Genomic DNA, 14,600 nt, shown 5'->3' on the forward strand with positions numbered 1-14,600 from the left:
AATTTCAACTGCCTTGAAATTCACAATTGTTGCTATATACTAAATCTGAATCTTTGCATCTTCAGTTGTGTAAAATATTCAACTAAGAAAACCTGGAGAAGGAAACTAGTGTATTTTTTTCATTTATTTATTTTTAAAATCTGCCCAGACAACCTCCAGTCACAGGAGACAGCTTGTTTAAAAGAGCCAGAGGTTGAAACAGACATTTGACCATTTCTTTGCCTGGTGGCTTCATGACAAGACAAAATAGTTATTTCTGTTTTCATTGTAATTAAGATGTGCTGCCAATCTCCATGGTTACCATACTTGAATGCCAAATTGAAGAATTAAAAAAAAGAAAACCAGCATTAGTTGAGAGCTTGTTTTGACTCTATTCCTTCAATTTCAACCGTCACATTAGTTTTCATATTCACCATCAATAACCTTAAATTGACTCTTTGGGCATACATTTTGTAAGTAATAATTATATTTTCACAGAGCGAAAGCTTTCTGTAGCTTATGTAATGTAACTGTCGTTTGGGGCAGTACTTGAAATGAGACATTAACAAACGTTGAGTTTCCATTTATATAGTTTATTTTTGCAAAAAACACACCGATAGGAGCATTATGCCATCAGCACGCAAGCTCCTCCCACTGCCTTGATCTTCTCCTCGGCCTGTCTGCTGAAGAACTTGGCCTTGACGATCACAGGCTGCTTGGGCAGCTTGCCTTTACCCAGAACTTTGTAGTAGCCCTGTCGAGTTACAAACAAGAGGGAAGACCATTATTTAATCTGGCAAGCCACAGAACACATTTCATTGTTCAAACACGAAAGAAAACATGAAATAGCTTAAGCTACAAAACTCATGTTATGTTGGACTAAAAGACGACCTGGAAATGGTGACATACAGAAATACACAAGGAACTGAAATCAAAGTAAAAATTAAGTGGGTCAACTCGACCACAAAATTCAGTGGAATAAGTAGAAAATGCAGTGAGTGATTTTATTTAACAGACAAGTAACAACAGTATGTAACACTAAAAACTCTCATACATACATTTATGTTAGAAGGACATCGGTTCTGACTGCACTTGTACATGTACAATTACTGCAGTTCCCTTGTTACTTTCTAACACTTCATTATTAAGTGACAAACTGTACTGATTTCACATTAATGCTATTTAATTTGAGAAAATTAGCTGGGATGAGCATCAGAGTAAAATGACAGAATTTGTAGATGCTAAAAATTCTATATGTTTGACTAAACTTTCACTTGACATCAGGATTGTTTGATTGACAAATCCCAACAAAACAGTTTCATTTGTTCAATCGAGCACATACAGATCCTTGATTTGTTCGGCCTAACATAGCTTGGCAATTGACGGTGGGGACTTGTCATCCAATCAAAGTGAAAATGCTATTTCAACAAAGTCAAAATTACTTTATCGACATGTATTATCAAACTCTTCAGTAATCTATCGAAGACGTATCAAAGATTTCATTTACCAGTGACTGAGTTGTGGCCAACCTACAGACAGGGGTCCTGAGAAACTATCTACCATCATTGATCCCGGGAGTTGATTAAGAAAACATTCTACTGTCTACAACCAGAGTCTTTTAAAAACACAGTAAAAAAATACACAGGTTTCTGAAGACTTATTTTCCCACTTTTAACAGAGCTGAATTAACACTCTTTCTGAGTGTGAGGCCATGGGACTCCCAAGGTAAAGGTTTCTCTCTGAACTCAACACAGTGAGGTACGGTGTAAACCTCGAAAGTACCTCAACAGGAACCTGTAACAAACCTTTTGGCGATCTTTTCATTTAATTCTGGGTCAAAGACAATTGGGGTGATTCCAAAATGTCAGCATGTAGTTAAAAACACCTGAAACATTACTTTCTGGTAATTTTGACTTTATTGAAATTACATTTTTGTGAATCGAGCTCAGTAACAGTTTGTAACTGTCCATGTGGGTGACTGGACTAAGGGGAAGGCCAGTCGGTGAATAGGACCAGTCTTCACTCTAAGAGGACTCAAGCACACCAAGACAATGAAGTGTGTCAAGATGAGACTCTAGTCTCTACAGAAACATGAACCTGTGGCCATACAGGAATAAAATAGAGTTTAACAGATAATTGTTTGCAGTATTATTGCTGAAGGAATATTGCAAACATCATGTCCGTGTATACCGTGTCAGATAAGACTCAAGTCATCTCAATCAGTTTCCTTTGATTAAAAATACTGGATTAGAGAGTAAAGGTTTCTCTGCATTCAACACACAGGAACCTGTAACAAACCTTTTGGCGATATTTTCATTTAATTCTGGGTCACAGACAATTGGGGTGATTCTAAAATGTCAGCATGTAGTTAAAAACACCTGAAACATTACTTTCTGGTAATTTTGACTTTGTTGAAATATATTTTTTTCAGTCTCAAACTAAAAGGGAACAACAATTTGACTTTTAGCCCATCTTTCTACATATCAAAGAATGCAGATTTTCACTTGTAGGGAAACAAACAAAACAAAACAAAAATCATGCACGCAACATGGATTTACAAACTCTGACTGACATAAGGTGACAAAACCTCTAATGACGAGTACTTACAGCGCGCACAGCATCGATGATGGGTGCAGGTCCTTCGGGCTTCTTGCTATAGTTGAGCCTGGTTTGCTCGCTCACCAGTGTCCACAGCTTGTCCAGGTTGATGGTGGGGCAGTGAGATGCATTTTTCTTCAGGTGGTAATGTCTCATACCCACCTTACCGAAGTACCCCGGATGGCTAGGGAGAAACAAAGGAAACGCAGATATTGAACTCAAATGCTGTCCAACCAGTGAGAAACAGAGCGACCTCTGCACGTCGTGGTAGATTTGTGTACTTTTTGCCAGGAAATAATCTTTTCGGAAGGAGTTTTAATGCAACTCTGACAAAATTGACAAAACAATGAACATTAGTGGTTAAATTCTTCTTCTGCACACTTTTTCAGAACACATTTTTGAGCTAATTAAATCTGATGTTAGCCTGGTGATGCCCTCCTTCCATTTGCACATTACCACATGCTGCCAAATTATACAGATATACTCCTTATTAACATGCAACTGCGAGTTTTAACAAAATAATCTGTAAACCTTCAAGTCAAACATAACTGCACAAAGTTTAAAATAACCCGTGACATACGTTATTTAGAAATCCCTGATCATTTTTCAAAGTCTGAATCATAATACATCTCCCCTGTTAGTTTACCGATGTGAAGTAGTGTCTTCAATTGTGAATCGAGCTCAGTAACAGTTTGTAACTGCCCATGTGGGTGACTGGACTAAGGGGAAGGCCAGTCGGTGAATAGGACCAGTCTTCACTCTAAGAGGACTCAAGCACACCAAGACAATGAAGTGTGTCAAGATGAGACTCTAGTCTCTACAGAAACATGAACCTGTGGCCATACAGGAATAAAATAGAGTTTAACAGATAATTGTTTGCAGTATTGCTGCTGGAGGAATACTGCAAACATCATGTCCGTGTATACCGTGTCAGAGAAGACTCAAGTCATCTCAATCGGTTTCCTTTGATTAAAAATATTCGATCAGTGAGTAAACACAAGTCTGTAATTTGGATAACAACTTTTCACACACCAACATCTCAGCTTCACTCTGAGGCACTTACTATTTGTCAAAGTTGATTCTGTGGTGATGCAGACCACCGGCATTACCACGACCTCCAGGATGCTTTCTGTGCTTGCCTGCGAGATGGACGAGTTAGCGTTAGCTTGCATCTTCATACTTTCAATGACTCTCAAGTTAAAAGCAACTGGACGACAGGGACGCGCGGTTCTGTTACAACTTACCAATGCGACCATGTCCGTGGCTGACGTGTCCTCGGAGTTTCCTCGTCTTAGTCTTCTTGGTAGGCTGTCAAAGAGAGGTTCGGTGGTGAATATAATTGCCAGGTAGATGTACCTTGGTCTCATAGTTAGCTCATGGTGCTAGCCGGTTAGATGTTTTGGGGGTTTCGACAGGCTGAGGAGTCAACGTGGACAAACATCCACAAACATCCACAGCGAGCTCGAGAAGCGTGTTTCCCCTTCGAGACCAGCTCGACTACATCATGGTATAGCAGCATGCTGCCTAGCATCCGAGGAATCTAATGCTAATTCAACGGCATTTGCCGGCAGACCTCGTCACACTGCTTTTAAGGACGCAACTCCCGGGGGAACCGTGCAGTTTAAACCACGACCGTCGCTGTCACGTTAAATAGAAGCGGGTTGTTTTAGTTGCTGCGGGTAAACGGGGAACAGCCAGAGGGAAAACGACCGGTTTGAATGCCACAGCCGAGGCCCAGGAGAACCGGGCAATCCGCACAGTAAACCGCTCACAAATCCCGATAAACGCAACAATTCCCGGTAATAACACCCAAAGGTTGCACAGGAGACACGAGTGTACTATCACACCCAGCCAGAGGAGCCTTACTTGTACGAACGAATATGGATGGGAACAGATTTAACCCAATTTCAATGCACAAGGATACAAGACAGCACCTACCATCTTGGAGGCTAGTTGAAAGAGGAACGAGATTTGGAAACCACGCGGCTTTCTGCGAGATTTGCCCGCTAGCAACAATGTGCAAAGAAATGCACAGCGACGTCCAGTGGTGAATGGTGGAAATTAATACATGCAAATGAATTTTCAAAGAAAAGCCATCTGAATATTTATGTTAAGATGACAAAAGATATCCTCTTAGTAACTTTCCATATATAGTGAAAATAAATAAATGCAGGCTACGTTATAGCTGTCCAGTTCCTTAGCTACACCAGTTATTTTGATACGGTCATTCTAAATAACTGGATACTGCAATGTGTGGTTTTATTGTAAAATCTTTATAACTCAACAATATGCAAGTTCAGCCACAATTTCTACACTCCAACTATTATGTTTAACCTTCAATCCTTTGCAATTAGTGAGTACAAAAAGATTTCTAATCTCTTTATAGAGGTTCACTTTTTATCAGTCTCAACAAGAGAGAAAAATGTTCAGTCATGTATGACTTTGCAAAACGTTGCTATTGTGTATTATATTGTTTGCTGAGACTGAGTTTTTGTCTTAAGTGGCTGTGGCTCAGATGGTCGAGCAGGTTGCCAACTAATTGAGCGGTTGGCAGTTAGATCCCCGGTTCCTCTTGTCCACAGTGTCCTTGGACCAGAAACTGAACCCTGAATTGCTCCTGATGGCAGGAGAGCACCTTGCATTATGGTAGCTCCATTAGTGAATGAGAAACAGTGTAAGGTGCCTTGAGACTTTTAAAGTGATAAAGCACTGTATACTGTAAGTGCAGACCATTTGCCATCACTTTGTCATTTGTCATCATCAAATTTCCTTCTTCATTTAAAATTCATGTGGACAAAACAGCGATTACACCAGCAGTTACCAACATTGTTGCCTGTGGTCCATTTAAAAAAGCAGAGTCTAATTGGAGTCATTATCAAGTTTCAATTGTTTATGAGTTTTTAGCAGTTCCACCAAAGAGACATTTTTACTTTAAACTTCTCAAGATGGTTTCGTTTAAATCACTTCTTGATGCTTAAAAAGGCAAAATGATACATTTTACATTGCAATGTAGAGTTTCCATTATGTTAGAAAAATTACTCATGAGGCGTGGTTCAAAATCAAACACATCGGGAAAGAAGAGAGACCTCCCTCCTCTGTAGGTCAGCTTTTATACAGTGGGACAAACAGTAGACCATCACCCCCATTCCCTTTGTACCTGCTTTTGTATGGTAATACAGAGTTGGTTGTAGGTCACAAGATAGTCATTAATTAGATGCGGAAATAATCACTTGCAAATAAGACAGACAACAAAGGAAACTTTTCGGGGCCTGAGACTTTCTGGAGCCACAATGCAAACAAGAGGAAGAGACAAATCTTTCCTTTCCATCATATCCCTCCTGTTTATACAAAGTATAACATAACATGTACATAAAAAGGAAAAAAAAAAAAAAAAAAAAAAAAAAAAAAAAAGAATCTTTCCATCACTTTACTTTAAGGCCTGAATACTTCTCCTACCACTGAAATTAAAGCATCATTGATGATTAGTTCTGAATTTGACGTGAAACACTTGCTTGCAGAGACTCCGTGTTGTAATGTCAGAGGGCTGAGGTTAAATCAGCTCTCCACCAATCACATCATCTGTGTCCCCCTTGATACTGGACACATGGTGCAGTGCCATCCCTCTCCTCTCAGCTCTCATTTACCTGATGACACATTCATCTGGATTTCTGAAGCAGACATCTTGTTTTTGTATTCCTTAGGTTCTCACTCAGGTAAGGCATGTTTATGATGCAACTTCAACCTTATTCTTACAAGATGAAAATGCACTTTTAAAATCCATAATGTACACAATGTTTTTTATGTGTTATCATTTATTGACATTGTTATTATTATCATTTTGTATGCGAAAGAGCAGTCAAATTAATCTCAAAATGATAATTCAACTGAATCCGTCGCCGTATCTTCTGTGGTTTTCTGCTTGTCTTAATTTAATTAGTTAATTTAGCTGTTATGCCATCAAACACTGAGCACCCAGAAGATTTCAAACCAGCAGCATCTTCTGTGTTTTGTCTTCTGTTTCTTTACCTCTAGAGGCCTGATCTCCTGGAGATGGCAGACCTGCCCCACAGATGTCATGGCAACTTTCCACAAAGGCGAGCCAGCCTGTTGCCCCGGGTAGCCAAGTGCAGAGTAAGGCTGACACTGGAGGCAATGTCATCTGAGACTGGTCCAAATCTGGCAACCACAGCAGCGGGGCCAACCCCTCCGGCAGAACACGTAACAGATGTAGACTGTGTTAAAGTCTTAGAAAGTCAAAGAGAGGGTTAGAAAAACAGCTAACAGAAAATGAGAGAGGCGGTCCATATTCATATTCCAATAAATAATCAGAATATAATATGATAATAATGACTCTAAATCTCTCTTTGTTTTAAAAGCTCAGCAGCACTTTATTCTGTCAGATGGGAAAGGACCCAACACATTCTTTCAACAGAAAAACCAGAGTGGCCCCTGCATCACCTGGAAAATGGGAAAGACATCCTGACAAAAGAGTAAAAGCTTTACTGAAGAGACTAAGGTAAAACAAAGAACTGCATCTGATAACAGCATGGTGGGAGCTCTTAACTTTAAATGAATAGTATACAATTTTTGGTAATTGCGCTTATTCCCATTGTTGAAGAGAGTTAGAGAAGATCATTACCACTCTAATTAATGTTCATTCAGTAAGGAGCAGGTCAGCACAGTATCATGCCAAATGTGTACCATTAGAGGGCAGCTGTCATTGGTTGCCTCGCCTCTCCCAGAAAAGTAAGCATGGCACAGGTCATGTGACAAGATACAAAAGTGCAACGGTCCATGTAGTGAGGCAGTGTGGGGGTGATTGGATTAAAAAGTGGACGCAGGAAACCATGGTTCGAGTAGAAAATGATATGATTTATGAAAACATACAGGATATGGGTTTCATAGTTGCTTGTGGACCCTCATGGCCACACTGATGCGGAATGCACTGATTTGAGATTATGTGCAATTTTCACTTCTGCAACTGAGTCGCCATGAAGGTCTGCAAAGGTCAGAGTGACATGTGTTTGTGACTCTGCGCATGTACATGTGCTGAAAAATGTGTGAACACGTTCCTAACACCTATAGTTTAAAAAGAACCGTCTTGAATTTTATCTGTGGCTCTGAATCTGAAAATTTGTGGCTTGTACTCAACAAATATGTACAAATGTAGGCTGATAAGGTGATGGTGTATTTTTGAAGTTTGGACAGAAAAGGACTCACTGTCTTTCTGTTTCCAGTTTTAATGCTAAACTATGCTAATCACCAAATGTCAAACCTTTCCTTAAAATATTTTATATGGTCCATGCTGGGTAATAGTGATTCAAATATTCTGAATCTAATCTGAAAAAAAATGCCTTGTTCAGAGATGTTCTTGCCAGTGCAACAAGATGTTCTGCTACAACGTTCTTTTGTTCTACTTATCAAGAAGTCCACCTCATCTTCATTTATTTTTACAGGATTCACCCAGAAGCCCAGAGGATCCTGGGGAATTCCTGCATAGCTGTAGTGAGCCTGCAACGTGTGAACTTCCAATCTGTGTCCTTCTCATCTCTGCAGCCGGTGGTGTCCCTGGTACGACTGCCGTGCCAAACACAAGCTGAGCCCCAGGATGATGTGTCTTTAAATAGTCCTCAACAGGTACAGAGATGAAAATTGAGACACTTTATGTGAGATGAAGGAGTTACCTATTTTGATTATTTTTCTCTTTTTATTACCCCTGGGTTTTAATCTCTGCTAACAGAATGGGTTAAGCCAAAGTGAGGCAGATATTTTGGAGATAAGAGAAGTATCACCCCAGACCAAATCAACAGAGTCATCTGATCTCAGTCAAACAGAAACAACACCAACATCCTGGACTGAACCGTACTATCCTGACAGCTCCCCGTCCGCAGAACTGGAGCAGGACCCCGACTTTGACTGTGAATCCAATCCAGATCAGCCTTATATCCTGTTTGATTCTGGATCTGAAGATGGAAGAACTGGTTCAGAAACATTTTATTTGGATCCAGATCCAGAGCAGACCATGGTGATTGACCTGGATCCGGAAGCAGATCAGGATCGATGCCTGCAGCTGGAGGATGAATCTGAAACTAAATGTGAAGCAGGTGGATTTCAAATTGACAACAGTGAAGATCAAAGGCCCGACTTTTGCTGCTCGCAGGAACAGGCCGATTCATCCCCCCAGCAGCCTGAAGCTGGAGCTGGGACTGAGGGGATAGAGAGTGAGGATTTCTGTGCTGTTTGCCTGAACGGAGGAGATCTGCTCTGCTGCGACTGTTGCCCTAAAGTTTATCACTTGGCCTGTCATATACCTCCTCTTACCAGATTCCCTCTGTAAGTATTGTTTGAACACCTAAACTGTATACATTCGTTTAGGATGACAAATAATGCAATCACTTTGACTTAGGCCAGTGGATCTTTGGCACTGGCAATATATGTCATCATGATATGTATCTGTTGTGCTGTCTGTCACCCCTCAGACAGCAGAGTTTCCATTAGGCATATAGATTATAGCTAAAAGTTCACGTAAAATGTCATTCCGTCTTGTCTTGCCATGACAGTTTGTGATTGTGACTACTGACATGCGAATTCGGTAAGTATAAAATAACAGGGCCCCTGTGTGTCCTTCAGAGGTGACTGGGTGTGTACGCTGTGCAGAACTGACCAGGAGCCTGTGGAGGCCTACGACTGTGAGAACATGCACTCCTGTGGGGGAATGAAAGCACCTTACACACTGTCCAAACAGGACCAGAGGGTGAGCTGCAGTGCATAATCAAGTGTTTGGTTTCTGTGCTGCTGATTAGTAACATTGCTGAATTCAAAATGTAGTTAAATATTTTTTATTGTATACGTGTTAATTTTCTTCTAACTCTGTTCTCTCCCGAAGTATCAGCTCATTAGAAGTTGACAAGGTTCAGCTCATTAACTTTGTTTCTGTATGTCGTGGTTCTACTACTCTGCAGCGGTGTGAGAAGTTGACTCTGTTGTTGTACTGTCACACGCTCAGCGCTCCGTTCCATGAAGCTGTCAGCCTACTGGTCAGTCCAACAGATTCACATAAGAAATCTTATAAAACATCTTATGGAAATCAAAATAAATACATTGCCTTATCAGTAATGTAACACATCTGTACAAAAGTGCAGAGATACACAGTATGTATGTGTATGTAAGACACCCGTGTCGGCCAAGTTTCCAAGCACTGGAATCATGTGAAACAGAAAGAGCACCATGTGACAGCATGTCATTGTTTTAACAATCTACTTACTATAAATACAGAAAACACACCTGGCCTGCATGTAAAATGTTCCACCTCACTTTTAGACCAAAACACAATGGTAAAATGACACCATTCTCTCCCACAATGATCTAATCTCTGTGAATGTGCTCCAGGCCCGAAACTACTACCAGATCATCAAGAGACCCATCGACCTGTCAGTGATCCGCAGGAAACTGGATAAGAGCAACACTCTCCACTACTTCACTGCCGAGCAGTTTGTCAATGACGTTCTGCTGATGTTAAAGAACTGCGCCACTTTCAATTACGTGCGTTTTTCACAAGGATGTGGGAATTGGAGTGGATTTCCCACTTTTAATCTAATTTCTGGTGTAATTGAATAATATCTTCACTATAGCCTGTGGGGATGAGTTCCACATGTAGCAGCAAGCTGGGCCACATTTCCATGTTGATTTATTTTAGTAGATGCAACATAAAACTGCATTACAATGCCACGGCTTAAACTAAGCATTTACAAACAAATTTGCCAAAACAAAAAACAAATGCCAGTCAGATTGTGTCTATCTGTCAGTACATATTAAGTCTCAGGTGATATCTGAGACATGACTGCCTTCATTTAGATTTTTACATTTAACAAGAGACTATGGGTCTACAGCCACAGTGACCTAGTTAGCCCAGTATACTAAGTATGCCATACTTTGAGCTAAATGCTAAAATGCTCACAATGACAAAGCTAACATGCTGATGTTCAGCAGGTATGATACAACATGACATCATAGTTTAGCATTAATTTGACTAATAAGCACTAAAGAAAGTCAAACTGAGTCGAATGGGAATGTCATTGGTTTTGCAGGTAGTTGCTCATAAATGTAGAGTATTGATTAAAGCAAAATTCAAATTAGCCTAAAATTTACACAATACCTGTCCAGTCTACAGTGTTTGAAATAGGTAAAATAAAGTGATTTTATTAATTGTAAACCAGCCTTGTAAGTCAAGTATAGGTTCTGATCTTTGTGTGTTGTGTGTGTTTTCTTTTTAATCTCCCTCTGCTGTGCAGCCAGACTCAGAGGTGGCACACGCCGGCCGAAATGTGGAAGTGTTTTTCTTGAGCAAACTGAGGGAGAGCTTTCCTGACCGGACGTTCCCATCAGCCAGCCAGGACACAACGGACAGAGCTCGCCTCCAGTGGCTCAGCGGGAAGAGGAAAGAAAACTACAAAAAAAAGAGATGCGTGTTTAGTGGCAAAAAATATCACCTATGATTTTACAATGTTTTGTCAGAAACTTTTAATTGATGGAAAACATTTTGTAATTACAGTTTTTGAGAGCAATTATGTCTTACTTTGACTTATTTATAATGAAAAGTAGAATTTTGTGGAATTGTCCCATTTCAGGTACTTTCAAGGAGTGTCAGGTATAAAATGTTTTTATAGGAACAGATACTAATTACAGTCTTGGAATGAAGTCAGTCATCAATGGCATTATTTAGGGTTTATTTGAAAGATGTACAGTGGATTTTCACAAATATCAAACATTTTCCTCTTTAGCAGAATACAAATCTTGAAAGATAAATCTACTTTGTAAATGTACTATATGTTTTCTACTTTGTGTGAACTTTAACTCCACTAAGGGTAAATCAGGGCCTCACTGGTGTCTGTGCAGGTGGTCAGTGATCCAAGTATACAACAAAAGAGGCTTTCCACCTTTTCATAGGTGTACTGCATAGAGAGTTCTACCAACAGCTGCATATGCCGTATGGCCATGCAAGGTGGTCATGATGACAAACATATAGAAATATATGTTTTCCGATGTTTGAACCTGGTAAATTTGTTTCGGGTTATTGTTGTTGGTCACTTTGCTTCTCCAAGCACCAGTATCCCCTACATTTCCCTCACCAGGGGGTGTGCTTGTAAGCTTTTATACTGGAGCCACATATACCCTAAATTGAAATTACAATATTTGTAGAAAGAGCATCTTGTGTTTGTTTTTTTTTCCATGTATGTGATCTTTATCTAGGTTGCGAATTTCCTTTGCATTCTCCAATCCTTGATTTGTCGATCACAAGGACAAAATACAATAAATTACATTTGTAACAATTTGATTCAATTTTTTTGTTTATTGTACCAATGGTTGTTGTGTCTACATATAATTTTGAGCATTTAGACCTCTTAAATACATCACTGGCCAGGACAGCACTTAATTTCAAGCTAAAACGTAGATAACATATGACAAATATGAAGAAAGTTACAAGAATAGAATGATAATAATTAATAGAATAAGTTAGTTAATAGATAAAAAAGGTGACCTCGAGTCATGTACCTGGAAATGGGACCAATAAAATAAGCAAGAAATATGAAATGGAACCGTAAAAATAGTAAGAATAGCAAAACTCAATTCAACTGACAATTTGCTAAATGGCAGAGAGCACCAATTGACTTCTTCAGGTAGTTTATGCCATTCCAGATAGAAAGCTCCTACTTGTATACACTCAGATCAAAATGCTCTTCTATGTAATGTGATCAGTGAGGAAAGCTGCACCATGAGTGCTTGTACCCAATAAAAGACTTTCAAGTGGACAACATTTTTTGCATTCACTGATAAAAAACATAAATACCATGTTTTTGAACTGGGTGTTCATCCTCTTAAGTAAAGAATTTGTAAGCCATTGAATGAGGAGATACACAGAACGATGAGAGTGAGCTTTTAAGGTCCAGCAGCCCTGTGGCTAATGTCACAATAAAAAAGCGGAAACGGACTGAGATGTTATTAAAGGGAGTTTTGATGTCTTGTAAACCCACTTTATTCCGTCTATTAAACCTTAGTCACAGGTCTGTCTTTGTTTTTCCTCTCCAGTTCTCCCCCCCCCCTCTATATCCTGTTGTATTGTGCAGATGTTTCATTTAAGAACATCAAAGCCTTCATATAAGCCCCCCTTGCTGTGCCTTTCTGAAACTTGGTTAATCACTAATGCATGTAAAAAGGAGAAAAAGACCGACGTACGTCAAGCTGCACATGGAGAACATCTTCAGACAGATAAGACCTTAATGTAATGTTTAGACCAAATTCCACAGCATTCATTGGCCATGATAAGACCTATTTTTCATTCATCTCACAGGAGCCTAATTACTTTTGCACGTTTTAAGATGCATACTTCTTCCAAAAAGCTGCTCACTAAGATTTGCTGCTGGTCTTTGTGGTATTTAGACTCATTTTCTCACTTATATCATCGATAAGCCACTGCATTAAAAGAAACCTTGAATTATTGTGTCTGAGATCGGGATAAGTGCATGATGTTTTCTTTGGACACTGCTAAGAGCAAGGCTGATAGTTCGTTACAACATCTTGTAAAAAGATGAACCACCTTTCATTAAGCTTATCTCTGTGTAAGAAAGGAGATAAATGCTGTTCATCCATTTTTCAGGACTATTTTGGGGTTCAAGAGAATGCTGTCAAACCCATAAACATCAAAATAGAATAATCCCACAGACCACCAACACACCATTAATTATCATCAGTCATTGTACTTCATAACTCCAACAGTTCATGGAAACATGTGGCAACATCTTCCCTAATACCCAAACAAGCATTTGGGGGAAAGAAGTTATTGTGATGGGTGTCATTTAATGTCACTGTGTCAGATAATCTCTGCCTTTGGTCGTCTTCTATCCAGCCCGGGCCCACTACCCTCAGAATGATGGTTCAGTACAGTAAACAGGTTCAAGATGTTGATATAAATTTGTGGGAATGACAGGATAACTGAACCCACAGACAGTAAAGGATGATGGGATAGATTATAAGCACAATTTTGAACACCAAAGTCACTCTGATTTACTCCAAGCCACTGATGTTGCGTCCGTGAACTTGCCACAAAATACCCCAATTTTCAAAAGTCCGAAAAAAAAAAAAATCAAACATTTTTGTTGTTTATCTCTCCAGAAAAGTTTGAATTGCCAAGATGAATGAGCCAAGATAAGCCAAACTAAAACAAAACAAAACTTTAAACTTCAGAGTTCTATGTAAGTAGTTCAGCTGATGGTTTTCCAGGATTTCTGGAAAATAAATTAGGCCGCCCATATTTGAAATGCTGTTACTTTTGCAATGGCATCTCATGTTTAGGTGTAAGAATGTCTCCAGTCCAACATAACTTTTCCCATGTCATACATGAGCCATAATCTGATTTCACAGAATAAACAGAAATCTTCCAGACAGGTTCCTGGTGCACAGACATTATGTAATGATGCTGCTGATGTGCTGTGGTGCCCTTTGATGTTGATTTATATAACTTTCGTTTGTGTGTGTGTGTGTGTGTGTGTGTGTGTGTGTGTGTGTGTGTGTGTGTGTGTGTGTGTGTGTGTGTGTGTGTGTGTGTGTGTGTGTGTGTGTGAATAATGTGTTTCTTGGTGTGTAGTTTTGTGGGCACATGATGTCATCCCATGTGAAAGCCTCTGTACAGCCACGTGTTGATCAGCTCAGGGGAAATGGTTTCTCCTTCTGTGCCTGATTTAAAGCTACTATGGATGGCTGGGCCTTCCACTGCGTGCTCACTTTGGAAGGAAAACAGAGGAATTAGATTCTTTCTGATTACAGCAGGAATGCTCGCTGAGAAAGTGAGAGGAAATGCAGTTTTATTTACATTTTTGCATCGATGGAACATGTTGTTTTTGGGATTAAAGTGCACCAAGATCAAGTGTTTCAGCCTTCAAGGATAATTAGGATCTTTAGTTTAATGGTTTGGGATTAGGTGAGATTAGGGCGAACACATTTTTACAATATGCAATATTAATAATTTT

General features: G+C 39.6%; 1 protein-coding gene and 2 non-coding genes across 3 annotated transcripts; all 3 read right to left on the minus strand.

The window, feature by feature from the left end:
- Positions 1-551: 551 nt before the first annotated feature.
- On the minus strand, positions 552-4,589 carry rpl27a (ribosomal protein L27a). The gene is made up of 5 exons (XM_069163252.1): positions 4,516-4,589; positions 3,822-3,885; positions 3,641-3,716; positions 2,587-2,761; positions 552-733 (listed from the first exon to the last, which is right to left on the minus strand). Exons 1-5 carry the CDS (start codon positions 4,516-4,518, stop codon positions 605-607), a joined length of 447 nt encoding a protein of 148 aa, XP_069019353.1. The 5' UTR covers positions 4,519-4,589; the 3' UTR covers positions 552-604.
- Positions 1,934-2,064, minus strand: LOC138206817 (small nucleolar RNA SNORA3/SNORA45 family). Its single transcript, XR_011178971.1, has one exon. It is a non-coding gene; the product is annotated as a small nucleolar RNA SNORA3/SNORA45 family (small nucleolar RNA).
- Positions 3,268-3,398, minus strand: LOC138206818 (small nucleolar RNA SNORA3/SNORA45 family). The gene has a single exon (XR_011178972.1). It is a non-coding gene; the product is annotated as a small nucleolar RNA SNORA3/SNORA45 family (small nucleolar RNA).
- Positions 4,590-14,600: the final 10,011 nt, after the last annotated feature.

This window comes from Embiotoca jacksoni, unplaced genomic scaffold, assembly GCF_022577435.1.
Source record: "Embiotoca jacksoni isolate LCO1_2020_lvr unplaced genomic scaffold, fEmbJac1.0.p SCAF_3, whole genome shotgun sequence".
In the NCBI taxonomy this organism is placed as follows: Eukaryota; Metazoa; Chordata; class Actinopteri; family Embiotocidae; genus Embiotoca; species Embiotoca jacksoni.